The sequence below is a fragment of the Rhyacophila brunnea genome, unplaced genomic scaffold (genome assembly GCF_057557595.1).
Source record: "Rhyacophila brunnea isolate RB1 unplaced genomic scaffold, BYU_Rbru_1.0 scaffold_2, whole genome shotgun sequence".
In the NCBI taxonomy this organism is placed as follows: Eukaryota; Metazoa; Arthropoda; class Insecta; order Trichoptera; family Rhyacophilidae; genus Rhyacophila; species Rhyacophila brunnea.
This window is the reverse complement of record NW_028232859.1, coordinates 44,815,678-44,830,483: the sequence shown is the minus strand read 5'-3', so window position 1 is coordinate 44,830,483 and position 14,806 is coordinate 44,815,678. Positions and strand designations below refer to the sequence as shown.

At 32.4% G+C, this 14,806-nt stretch overlaps 1 protein-coding gene across 2 annotated transcripts in view; it reads left to right on the top strand.

The window, feature by feature from the left end:
- The first annotated feature begins 1,415 nt into the window (after positions 1 to 1,415).
- The window catches only part of Naprt (nicotinate phosphoribosyltransferase), a 30,973-nt gene continuing 17,582 nt past the window's right edge, over positions 1,416 to 14,806 (top strand). For both annotated transcript variants that reach the window (XM_085947026.1, XM_085947025.1), the window contains exons 1-5: positions 1,416 to 1,659; positions 1,776 to 1,946; positions 2,064 to 2,190; positions 3,484 to 3,567; positions 3,725 to 3,852. In XM_085947026.1, coding sequence (XP_085803152.1) covers positions 1,575 to 1,659; positions 1,776 to 1,946; positions 2,064 to 2,190; positions 3,484 to 3,567; positions 3,725 to 3,852 — 595 coding nt within the window. In that variant the 5' untranslated portion in view covers positions 1,416 to 1,574. The remainder of the gene's footprint in view (positions 1,660 to 1,775; positions 1,947 to 2,063; positions 2,191 to 3,483; positions 3,568 to 3,724; positions 3,853 to 14,806) is intronic.

The window sequence follows — 14,806 nt, the reverse complement described above, 5'->3', positions numbered from 1 at the left end:
GCATCGCACAATATAATATAAATATTCTTTATATATTATAATAGCGCCGCGGGCGAATTTTTTAAACTATTAAAGCAAATAGTGGTGTATGTATAATATCTCACTTAACTGGCCACATCCCCCCCCCCCCATGGGCGCCGCCAGGATTTTGTGTAAGGTGGTGCATGTAAGAAAACTCATTCTTATTACCTACTTACACCAAATGTTTGGTATTTGGCGTAGACGTCGCAGTTTATAATTTGCAGCCCACCCTATAGTCCCCTATTCCTTCGACATTCACTTACTTAAACCTTACTATAAGGGTACCGCTTAAATGGCAAGTAATTCATAGGCAGGTACCTAAAGTATAACAACCAAGAATATTTCGTTCATCACAGTAGGCACCTTTTACATTGACCTGTTATATTATATACTTACAATTTTTTTTGAACCAAAGGTGGTGCACCACCTTGCACCACGCTGCTGACGCTCATGCCACCCTCCTAAGCCCGGGCCCCCAGGCTTCCTGGAGTCCTGTCAGCCCTCCCCCTTGTGAGAGCCATGCATATTAACAAAGGGCCTTAAGCTGGTTTAATAACTCTACTTCCCTAATAATTTATAGCTACTAGGTAAAATACTGACTATAAACTTCACCATTTAAAGTTAACATAGATAGAAAGTAGAATAGGTAGGTAGTTACCATTGACTATTGCATGTCAGACCGCTACAAAAAAGTTAAAGCATGATTGGTATTCATAAGTAGGTACCACAGTTCCACAAACTTTTACTGAAAGGTATGCAAATATTAAGTTTTCATGAGACATTGGCATGGCATTAATACCAATGGTAGTGAGTACCTACCTAAGTATTTTTATTTTCAGGTTTTACATCATTGTCGTCATCATCACGATAAAATATAGTCATGGTGATGAATGTGATGATAAATTTGATAGGTTACTGATTCTATTTTTAATATCAATCATATATTACGTCAGTTGACACAAATCTATTTTGATTACATCACAATAAATTACTTATTCCGTTCCATAAAGATTCGAGGCCAGCAACCCAACGAGCAATATAATAACATGACTTGAGGCAATATTTTAAGCAAAATTAAGAATCAGTTTATTGAGTATAGAAACATTAAATTTGTAACGCAGGAAAAACAATTTGGAATCCCCGAGTCAACCGACGCTGAGAGTTCGTACAATATAGAAGTTGAATTTTTGGTAGCCTGTTTTGCGCTCAATAGTATATCAATTGTTGAATTATGGCATTTTCGAGGTGAACAACGCGAGAAAATGAAGATTTCTTTAGAATAATACAAGAGTTCATGTTATTTTATCGTAATTTTAGCACGCCAAGGTAGAAGAGGACGATTTGCCCTTCAAATTTTGACCTTTTGTTCACGTGTGGTCGATATTCGTATTTGCGCATGACGTTCGCCAGTGTAAAAATGTACTTCCCGCGCTGCGAGGCGGTTTCGGTTTGACAGCGCGAGACTCGCAAAATGTCAGCAGTTTCGTTTGAGGCGCTATCCGCGAAGCACGCGGAGTTTGTTGTCGTTTTTCGTCGACTGAGATTGTATTGTAATGTCTTGTGAAAGTGAAATATCGGAAGTTTGCGAAAGAAAAAAAATGGCCCGTCAAAACGGTGTCGTCCAACCACTTTTGACAGGTTAGTTTTGTGTAATTTTTATCACGTTTGTACCACTGGTTGGAACTTTCGAGGGAGATTTGAATGAAGATTATTTAAACGTCAAAATCTGAATTAAATTAACTTAATGTTTTCAGATCTCTATCAAATTACGATGGCTTATGCCTATTGGAAATCAGGAAAGATTGGAGATAATGCTGTCTTCGATTTGTTTTTCCGCAATAATCCATTTCATGGAGAGTTTACGATCTTCGCTGGGTTAGAAGAATGTTTGAAATTCCTGGACAACTTTCATTATTCTGACAGTGGTAAGGGCAATTATTATTTTCCATATTTCATATTTAATAAATATCATTTATGTCAGTGACAGTTTAAGAGCTTACAACAATATGATATGCTAGTGAATAATTATTTATTTTCTGTAGATATTGCCTATCTGAAGAACATTTTGCCTCAAAATATTGAAGAAGAGTTTTACACATATTTGAAGCATTTAACTTGCAACGATGTTACAGTATCCGCCATAAAAGAAGGTTCGGTTGCTTTTCCAAGGTAAGATTTCCAATTTTATATTCATGTTTAATGAGCGATATAGTGGTACAATATTATGTTAAATGCGAAAAAAAATTATATACAAGCGATGGTGTGTTCAGTTTATAGAATTTCCTCTCAGTGTTGCCCTTATTACCAAAGAGATTTTCAACAGGTAGCTTCTCATTTCAATCATATAAATGCCGTAATGTACTAGTTGGTTTGTAACAGTGAAGTATTAAATATTATTTTAGACACAGAAAATTTAAAAATGTCATGTTTTAAAATCTTTAAAATTTTTTTTGGCTATGATCTTTTTAAATTGACTTTTAATAAGACTACCCACTTACGTCAATGGTAAACACTGTAAATAAAACTGTTAAAATGTGTTAATGCTAGAAAAGCTTTGCTGAAAAACTGGGCTTGAATGTTGACTTGGTAGCACTAATGGATCTAAGAAAAAGGGGAAATCCCTATTTTTGCTCTTGACAGAAGAATTTGGAGGGAACTCCATACATTTTATATAGGTAGTCTTTGATTAGTTTATGATAAGTGGAAAACTGATACTATTCATCTGAAGAGTTTGAACTTTTAATTTATCCCTATGAACCGGGAACATTATAACCATTTCAATAGATTCTTTTGACTAAATGAAACAGCTCTTTAAACATATTGGAAAAAAGTAAACATTGGGTAATCGAAAAAAAAGGACACTTGAGGATGATAGTTTCAAACTCAGTGACCACTATATTCTGCCATTTTGACATAATAGTGAAGATCCATTTAGCACTAGAATATTATGTTCTTAATGCAATTAAAATTAATAGAAAAAAATCATGTTTACAGTTGGTCGTAAAGTATAAAAAAATGGCGATAAGCCTCTGGTTTAATACTATTTATCTAACAAACAAAGCTGGTTTTGATATTTTATGAATACATTTATGAATACATAATACAATAGAAAAGTATTTACAGAAAACAAGAATAAAATAATAAAACAGTAACAATGAAGGTAGGTAACTGACTTACTATAGGTTTACTTGGATAATTATACTTACCTACTGCAATACTGAACTCAACGGTTTTCACATGTGTACATTTTCAAGTACATATCTTAATAATAATGATATGAAATCAGTCTAATTTTATAAATATTAATTTTAATATGTTTAAACAGTGGTTTTAAGTAGGCTTAACATAAAATCTGAAATTCTGTTAAAACTCGTACTGTATTAAATTATGATTCATTCTCATTCATTTTCATTCTCAAATTATGCAGAATTTATTGTTACAGTTACATTGTTTTTGTTATAGAGTTCCTCTTTTGAGGGTCGAAGGTCCCTTAATCATTGCGCAGCTGTTGGAAACCACTCTATTGACCCTGGTCAATTTTGCAAGGTGAGAATAATCTCAGGCTATTATTTGTTAATTATTCATAACATGAAGTGAATCAATTAAGTCATAAGAAAGTTGGTGACATTAAGTTGTAAGAAGTCAACGCAGGATGTAAATTTTATGCTTATATTAATAATCATGCCCTATTTTTTTTTTTTAGCTTGATGGCAACAAATGCTGCCCGTTACCGTATGGTGGCTGGTAAAAATATATCTTTATTAGAATTCGGCCTACGGAGAGCTCAGGGTCCTGATGGAGGATTATCTGCTTCAAAATATTCATATGTTGGTAAGTAAAAAAATTGAATTAGGATAATATTACTATTTCATCTAAAGATGTTGAAAAAACCTTTTTTTTTCTAAGGAGACAGTGTCTAAATATAAAAAGATGAAACGCCATCATGTGTTGTAATACAAAAGGTTCATAATATGAATCCTTTTAGTTATAGTCCAAACTGTTTCACCGTTGTTTTGGGAGAAAAAAACTTCATCTAGCGACTTTGTGTCAGAATATTTAAAGTTATCACAATATAAACTTAAAGTAAGTCTAACGTAGTAGGATAAAAATAAATGATGAACATAACATACCCGAATACGTAATACTCTTAAATGAAAGTTGTGTAAAAAAAAATCAGGGAAAAATAATAATTTATTCTATCTAGGATTTGTTTTGTAGAATTTAAAATATGATTATAAATACCGTAAATTGAAGGGAAACTAATAATATTTTTTTACGAATTTAATTTATATGTATATGACACGTGTTTTACTTACATGGTGAGTCTTATCAAATAGATATGGGTATTGAAATTTACATTTGAGTTAATGAAATGTTATGGTGGGGGTAGGAGACAAGCTATATAATATGGGAAAGGAATGGTTGATTGAATTCCATGTGAGTAAATATTCTAATTGAGTAGAGGGGGTGGCAATTTTTAATCGGAAACTTGAGAGTGGACAGCAATCAGAGATTAAAATATCATGAATCAATTTGTTATTTATTTCTTACATTCCCTCAATGCAAGATTATTCATAAATGCCGCTCTTATCTAATGGTTTATTTTTGTCATTGCCATTTGAAAGTATTTTCCCTAAGTGTAAAATGATAGTAAAAAAAATAATCAATTTATTTTTTTTTTGAATTGAATTTTAATTGAAACTAAATTATTTTTGTTAATTCTACTTTAATTTACTCATGTACGTTGACAGATGTTTCCAGCTATAAACCCATCTTCTGAACGGTCGACTAACCAAGTTATATAATAATATATAACAAAAAAATAATGTTATTGAAAATTACTAAATTCATCTAATTATACAAATGAATCAATGGTATATTGTAACTTTCTGTCTTTTGAACCGTGGAAATATATATTTGCATAAACTATACTAGTGTGTAAAAATGTACCATCTACCAATAGGCGTCAACTTTAGGTGTTTAAAATTAACTTTCATGATCACAGAGAAATACTTAATTTCCTATTCGTAGTGAAAACGATCTGTTTTGGTCTTCTTTCGGGTATTCATCGTCAAATAATTCTCTTACTGCGCAAAGAGCCTACTGCACAATGGTCAAGGGAAACTATGCCTCAGTTTAAAAGGCAAGGTTTCACATCTTCTCTTTCTCTCACTACTGCGGCAGGTTACGAGTGATGCAATACAATGAGGTTATGTGTGCTTCCTCATGATTAATTCTAAAACAGCTATCAAGTAACCTGGTTAAGAAAATAAAAAATGGACGAAGTTAACGATGCCTTTTCAAAATCCCAATGAAATCATATTACATTACCATACATTTTCTATGGGCATACGGTGCGATAGACCAAAATTCATTTCGTGAATGACGCGACGCGTTGGTCATGCCAGTATAAATGTTACTCGATATGCATTAGTATGAAATATTGTACATAATTATGTATTATACAATATTTAAGCCAATAGAATCAACAATTTTTTATGTTTTCAAATAAAATTCGCCAATAACATACCTAATATAAAAATGTATAAAAAGTCCAATTATATCCAATATAAAATTCGTAAAATAAGGTCAAATTTTTTAATATATTGATTAATATTTGTCATTTTTGTGTTGTTTAATAATAATATTATTGAAAATGAAATATACCATCAGTTACCAGTTCAATTTAAGTACCTTATTTTTTTTTTTTATCTATTTTCTATCTAGAAATTTGACCTTGAAGATTGATTTCTTAAAATTCAATTTGTTTTATTAGTTTTGCTGTTTGATAATAAATTGATTTATTTAAACATAAGATTGTTCATAGAGAAAACATTTAAATTTCTCACTTGCTACTTTTTAAATTAATTGTTCTCATCTTGTAAATAAATAGTTGCAAAATTAACTGTGCATTAAGTAAATGGGGCTTGAAATTAAAACCAACATGTTTAAATGATTAGAGTGCATGCACAATACCCCTTATGATACAATACAGTATACACAGTGTCACTCTAACCATGCATGGAAATGAATGTATGTAAATACAAAAGGTGCAGTACAATGAAATGGTAACATTTTTTGCAATTAATATATTGCAAGCTTCATATGGTCAAAGGGTTAATTATTACTGACTTGTGGCTGACTCATTTGAGAATTCTTTATAAAATACAAGTTCAGGTTAATGTGCCCTCATTTCATAATCTATTGATTTGTTTATATCGAATACAATATAAGGCTCTTGAACCCCCCACACTTTTTATGAGTTATAGTTTCTCATGAATCCAATGATATCTCTTAGATTTTGTCCAAGTCACCAAAAATGTTATATAATATAGATGTTGTTGAAACACTTCTTCTGCCAGATAGAGCCTTCTGTAGTATCTCTTTAAAAATTGCTGAAGCAAGTTTCAGTTTTTCATAATATAATTTTACCATTTTTTATGATATAATATTAATATTTCTTTCACAATAATTTTCGTTAATATTTCTTTCACAATAATTTTCGTTAATATTTCTTTCACAATAATTTTCGTTAATATTTCTTTCAGAAAATCACATATTTGGTACAATATGTATTCATTGATACCATTAACAATAACACTGTTCAGAAATATAAAACAATTAATTGTTTGTTTTACTTATAAATTCTATTCTTGTATTTTGTTTTATGCTTTGAATTTCGTTGCCTGGTACGCGAATTGGTTTTGGAAACATTACATTTCTTGGAAAATGTTTTTTTTTTTTGTTGTTCATGCCAACTTCTGCAGGGTGAAGGATTTTTTCAAAATTACATTCCAACTTTTCAGTGAAATTAGTTCGCTACAATAAAGCAAGGTTTTTTATTCATGCGTAACAAAATAGTTTTATAAATTTTCTTATAATATCAGGAAACATTTAGTTATGGCTAGTGAGGTAATGTCATAAAAATTTGATGAGGTCATAATCTGTTTTTGCGAAGTTTTGTAAAGGTCATTAATTCATAATCAATTTCCTATTTTATTTAGAATACTAAACCGATACAAAAATGTTTTATAATACTGTATCAGCTAAATGTCTATTGAACGGTTAAGTGAGACTTTTTGTAGATATTATAAATATATCCATGGTTATTGGAAACATCTATCACACGAGTTATCTACCAAACTTAACTGTAATAATATTTATTTTTGTAAATGGGTCTTTCTACCATTTCTTCAACCCCAGTCTTCTGTTTATCCGTTCCTTTAATATCATGGTTTTCACTCTATATACCAGTACGGATGCAATGCGGAACCTGATTGCTCTTCATCGAATCCCCAGACTTTTATCTCGATCGCAGAAGAGATTTCTCATTTTGTGTTTTTTCCAACCAGTATCATTGTCAGCCAGGATTCATCCACAACTGGGTGAATGTCTCCTCACACCTGCTTCCCGCTGATCACGGTCATTGGTTTTTTTGCTGCGATACACTTTTGCGAAGTTCTTTAATCAAGGTGGTTTTAAGGCGCCCGTGTGGCCTTTATGTGCTCTTTGGCTACCGTTGTATGAGTCCATTTGTCTAGTGGTTATCGATCACCGACTATCTTGTCTAGTCCATGATTGTTTCATGAATAATCATACTCTTGTCTGCCTCCTTATCTATTGGTTTCTTTTACGTGCACCATTCTATGACATCATTTTTAGATCTCTCTTATATTAAGTGTTCATGCCTCAATGAGTGACGGTACACATTGGTTTTGCATAGATATCAAAGTCGTCTGCAAACCGTAGGTGGCCGAGGTGTTCACCGTTATTAGATTTCCTCTATTTCTACAAGTACTCAAGTCTCCATGCGATTCAGTTGGTACCTCACTGACTTCCTACCGTCGTAATACTGATATACCGACCAATGAATGGCCTCGAATGCTTTACGAACTGTGTGAAATTATTGTGTATATATTAAACTTAGCGAAGGCCAGTCTTGTAATGTGGTAAATCAATGTTTAAAACCATTTAAAGATAAAACGATTTTTCTCTTTATATTCACTAATCATCTATATAAATGACATCAATTGATTTTCATTGTTTTTTGAATCCCTCTTCCCACCATTGCACCTCTTCACAAAAGTTTTATCCTCCTTTTTAAATTTTATGAAATTTTGACAGGGCATTTAAAAAAACAAATTCAATGAAAATTACCATTTTCAGTATTGAATTTCATGGGATATTTTATTCTCAAAAAAAAAAAAAAAATGGGTTTATATTCTGTTTCTTTTTGTGAAGTCACATTTTATGCAACTCATTATGTCAGACCCCTTTGGTTCCATAGGCTTAACCCTAATAATAATATATGATTATTTTATTGTCTTTAATTTGGCTTTTGTAAAAATGTTGCGTTTAATACCGTGATCGTATCGATCAAATATACTAGGAATATTTTAGCGTGTACAGGCATATAAATTCGGATAGCTGTATTAATATTCTTGTAAAATTTTTGGCTTTATTAAATCCGCTACAGTTTGTTCTGAAACTTTCCGTTTGAACTTATTTCGTAATAATGCTTTTGCGTATCTTTTACTAATGTGGAAAATAAATTACAAAGTTCGTGCCAGATTTTCATACGGCATGAATTATACCCCGCCATGTTTCACACGCAATAAAGTTTCGACAGTGGGGGTGGATCCCCCTTCCGCTTTATTGATTGCGCCAGATTAGTTTCCCTCAGGTACCCATCCGTACCAGGCACCGACTGAATCACCCCAAATGTTTATCGACATAGAACCGGTTTTTTTTTGTTGTTGTTTTCGCTTACTTTATATTCATGCGGCCTTGCCGGTGCCCTGCGGCGTAGCTTTCCCGTGAAAGGAAATCTTTTCACGATACAATTTCAAAGACGTAGGAAAGTTTTGCTACAATATTACAAAACCTGAACTTGACCCGATTTGCAAACCCCATAACAATTTATGAAAGTCTAACATAATGCTAAGTAGTGTCTTTATCTACTCCAAAGTTTTTAATGTTGAATAACTTTATTGATTGGCTGATAGCAATTTCAAAACTGCTGTTTAAGCCGGTTTGCATGTTAAGAATCCTATAAGAGAATTTATCCAACTCTTGCATATATTCTTATGTAATATATGCAATGAGATTAATATGGACGAATCATCCTGAAAAAAAAGACGCTCACTTTATTGTCGGGTCTGCCGAATGGCATAATCTGTTCTAACACCATTACAATAAAGGTGATATTGCTATAAATTCCTGATGCTTTTTGTTGGGTCTGCCTAATGGTCCGGTTCGAACGGGTTCGCTCAAATGAACATTGACATTAGAAACACTGCTCTAACGCCATTACAATAAAGGTCATATTGCTATAAATTCCCGATGCATGATATCGCATAATGGAAATTGCGTGACGTCTACTTATACATCCGAATTTACTTGCTAGCTGTATTGAGTGCGTCGTCCATTAATAATGTCATTGTATATATGTGATTCTGAAGATGTTGGAGAAGAACTTTTTCTATGCTGCTATGCTACGCTGCGAGTCGTTTTGCATTGCAGATTAATTTGTAGCAAACTTCGCACTGTTCCGAGTGATAGCATTTCCGCACGATAATAGATTCTGTCGGATGCATAAATTTTGTTATTTAATTTAATATTGCCAAAACAAACCCTGAAACTTGAATTTGAGAATAACTATCACTATTTAGAGTAGAAAAAAAATCAGAATATTGGGTTTACCGACATTGAATCTAGCAGCCACAAAAATGTAACTATGACTGCCAGTGAAAGCACAGATTGTATTAATCATTGTACTACACTGTCAAATGTGCTGAATCATTATTATTTTGAATATTTAGATGAGCAATCACTAAAAATTATTGCTCATGTCATATCATGTAATCAGATAGACTAAAAATGGCGGCTGTAAACAATAGTTCATAGGCACAATCTTTCAATTTGCCAATATGTAGAATATAGGTTTTTCTATGACTACTATTTCAACCACACTAAAAATGCTCTCTTTAGTTATAGTTTATATTGTAAAAAATATGTACATTTACATCCATAACTTGAAATACCTCAGACCCACTAGAAAAAATCGTATTTGAAAAAAATACAATGCCCGATATTGAACCCGTAAAACCACTGGTATTGCGCCAACTGTGCATTAACCAATTATACTACAAGAAACATTCCCTCTAATTATTCTATTGTGTGTGCGGATCATCATCGCATCTGAGCAGTGGCATAACTGGGGTTGGTGTCCCCCGTCAGTGACGGGCCATCACCCGGTGCCGTAAATTTACACCCCTCCCCCAAAAACATACACATACAATGTTTCATTAAAACTTATATTTTTAAGGTATTTATTAATTTCAGTGATTTTATATAATAATAACACAAACAACGATAATTTTTTAAGAAAATAAAAAAAATAGGAAATGAAGAAAAAAGTATTCATTGATAAAATATATTCTTTTCGTATACTTTGGCACGCGATAGAACGGGACAGATATAGTGATACCGCTCGATGTAAAATTTCACTTGCGTTCTCGCGTTAGTCACACTTGATCTTCGCCTTCCGAGAAATGAGTCAAAAAATTGTGCATGTGATGGTTTCGTGCATTCAAGCAAAACTAAAATCTGGCTAACAATATTTTTGTGTGTGGACTGTGCGGGGGATGTAATCATGTGTGCGGGGGATGTAAACATGTGTGCGGACATATTTTGGTAGGTGTGCGCGTGCACACACGTACACCTTAAAGGGAACATTGACTACGAGCCTCCTATCTAATTGCGACAATTTAAACTAGTAGGTCCTACATGAAATGCTTATCAAATTGCGTTATTATTGACTATCAGTTTTTGTGTATAGGAATGTAATAGGAATATTAATTACCTTAATTACTAACCTACGCCCGGCTCTCGCCAAATATTTTAGTTGTAACGTCTACTTCAACCTGCTAACAAGTCAGGTATATATGTATGTTCGATATATGGAATGTTACATTCGCAAAGGTCTTATGAATTATTCGTTGAACAAAAGAAATGATTTAAATATATTTACATTTTAGCACTACCACATGCCATGATGGCCAATGATAGTAGTGTAATTAGTAATAGAAAAAAAACAATCACAAACACCCGCGCTTTGAGAAAATCACATAAATATATTATGACCTCATCGAGAATCGAACCCGGAGCCCCCGGATGAAAGGCCAGTGCCTTACACACTGGACCACGAGCATCGCCGAAACTGTTTGGTCATATACATTGAATTGGTTTTTGATACATTTTTATCTTCTAATAAGAGCACTTGTTAAACCAGTGAATGGACAATTCATTAAACCGCTATCAATTTCGGTAGGACAAAACGTGCTGTACACACATCACTGCATGTAATAATTTTATTATTATTGTTTATCAATGATAAGCCCATACTGTTTATGATTACATAGACTTGTTGGTCTTCTGATTCAGAAACAATGATAAAAGATAACAGCCTGCCAACAGTCACTGTTAATCCGCTCTCATCTTAGTTATATTTAGCTAGTGTTACAACTGAAAAAAAATCTTGTTTGTCATATGAATTTCAATAGAATTCGAATCTAAAGAAATCATTCAATGTCAGGGATGAATATACCTTGGTTATTATATATACTTAATTTCACAAAATGTTTCGATTACAACTGTAGGGAAGGGAGACTTATAAACTTTTTGTTTTGGTATTGATGGTTGCACTTGAACTTTTTAATATGGTTGAATTGGTAGCCATGGAAAAATTGATGTTCTTTATATTGAAATAATTACAAGATAAAAAGAACTTTTTATATACGTTTTTAAATTTTCTGTTGAATTATTATGCTCAATATGCTCAAATTTGTACTTGATATGAAGTAAATAAAAAACAAACAAACAAACAAATATAGAATACTGAAATGTCATTTTGATTTCCATAGTAAAGCACGTATATTAATAATTTAGTTGCTAGGACCACCCCCTTCCCTTAGCAACCAATAATAGTCTTTTACTCTTTACGGATTTTTCTGATATAACTTTCCATACAAAACAGAATTAACTGAAAATGAATTCAATTCTGCTTAAAGATGGCTAAAAGTATTTAAAGAATGCATTGGCATCGTGTTCTGATATATTCTAAAAGTTTCAAATTTCTAGCTAGTCGGGAAGTTGGTTGAAAATCGATTGCAAGATTTGTACTGGACAAACAACCACCGGACGAACCAGAATATGAGCTAATAAAAACGTTGTAAAATGGCAGCTGTAAAATCTTGTTAACTGCGATCTTAGGTAGCCTTTTGACGTTTCGTTAGCACATAATGACTATTAGTGCTTTTCCCCTTTTTTAAGCTTCACTTTCCTATATTTAAGCTCCGTCTATATGGAGATGGTTTCCTCCAGCGTCATTGAATGCGTTCATGATTGAAATACGTAATTTTGTTTGTATGAGAAGTTATAAACATTTTATTTCTTCTATTGGATTATAATATACTATGGACCAGTGGGTCTATTCTATGCTTATCGACCGATAAAGTGATAAAGTGATAAATATTATCAAACTTAGGGTAGGTTTGTATCAAAATATTAGCACTTATTGTAACAATTACACGAAGTTGGTTTTTATTGTTGCAATAAGTGCTATATTTTAACAGCACCTATCTTGCTGCTGTTAAAATATCGCACTTATTGCAACAATAAAAACCAGCTTCGTGTAATTGTTACAATAAGTGCTAATATTTTGATACAAACCTACCCTAAGTTTGATACTATTTATCAATTTAGTGTTCGATAAGTATAGAATAGACCCAATGGTGTGGTAAAATGTTATTACCAGAGAACAGGGAATTAGCTTGACCTACCGGGTGTGGTTGAAGCTATGAAGGAAGGTTTGGTTTATTACTTTAGAACTTTTAGGTCATAAAACGAAGGGATACAAAGCATGCAGACTGTCGTAAAACAACATATTCTTTAACATGTGTTCAAGTTTATCACATATTTTTCCACACAAGATCCGTACCCTGTTATATTACATACCACACCAGTGGCTAAGGGTGGAGGTAGGCTTTTAAATTCCGATATAAATAGTGCACACTAAACTTTGTCAGTCATACGTATTTGTTATCAATAAACTAAGACAACAATTTGCTGATATTGTTGGTTAGTTTTTAAAAATCAATTAAAACCTACTTATACACCGAACCATAATAGTTTAGGCGTGCTATGGGCGATTCAATAAAAATAGTGCACACTTTTTCAGTCATACTTATTTGTTCTAATTGAATTAAGAATACATTACAGATGGTGTTAGTTAGTTTTAAAAATTCATTAAGCCCTGCCTTAACAAAAACATTAGAGATAAAGATATTCTTCCATATATTTATTTTTTAAAATATCTTTTGACTATTGTCTAATAATGGCTTCGTTTACGCAGAGTTCAATTAATTTTTAAAACTAACCAATAAACACTCTGCATATTGTAATATTTGTTTAATGAAAACAAATACGTATGACTGAAAGTTTAATAATATGTACTATTTATGTCGGATCTTAGCAAATCACCTCCACCCTTTGCCAGTGTGCCTCACCCATAGTAAGCCAGTTCCCATAAATTCTGTGTTCCCTGGTTATTACATAGTTTTATGACAAGATAATATTGTAATTTAAATGTATCGGTGTGTCTAGTCCTACAAGTAAACATTAATAACATTTAAAATAATGAAATGTCAATATTTTCTCTTAGTATACCTACATATTATGTAGTAATATTATTTGTAAACAAGATCTGGTTTACAGAATGTTAAAATCTGTTACGTAGAATTTACATTTGGATATTTTATTTATTTATAAACAGCGCATGCACTTACTAACGTTGACATTCATTTACTTGACTTGTATTCGTTCAATCTGACTTGAATTTATAAATATGATATATCTAAACTTTATATCTAAAATAATATTTGTAATTTTGAATCATGTGATCTCTATCTCTTATTGTGAAGTAGGTATGTATAGTTGGTTCAATTTATGTTCCCACAGAAGTAATTGATAATTTAATCATTATCATTTTGACTCATTTCAACGAAAATGTTCGTAATATCTGGAAAATGATAATGAATTTGATAACCCCTTGAAAACATGTACTCACAACATCCTAATGTTAGTGATTATATATGGAGTATGATTTAAATTGATTTCCTCATGTTGTGATTTTCTTAGTTACTCATTAATTTTTTTTATACATACTACATACATACTGTTACCATTCGAAATATTAGCATGCTGCCTTTGGAGAGTTTAACTTTTTACAAAATTCATCATGATTTACCTAGCGAGGGAAATCTCTTCAAGGCATTGAAATAATTGTCTTGTCTTGCGTCAGTGACGTCTCGTGGGGGTAGGCAGATTTAGCGTCGCTTGAGGGTTGCAGTTATTCGAGGGGTGGCAAATCAAGGAGAATCATTTGATATATTATATAGAAATAGCCACCTAAACTTAGTAATAACTATTAATTAATTAACATAAAAGGTTGAACAGGACTGTATTTTTTTGTCGGGTTCGCGATGTCTAGTTTACTTCGGTTGCCCTTCGACAGAAACGACACGTGCAGATTTGCGAATAATTACAGTTTGACTTATTAACCAATGCGCGCGGAACTTGCTTTAATCGCTCTTATTTCCTCAAAACAGCAAATTAATGTATCGCAAAAATGACATGTAACAAGCCACTGTATTACCAACGTCAAAATAAATCCCCACTTTTGGAGAAAAAATGTTTATAAATTTAATTTTGTATGTTTTAGTGG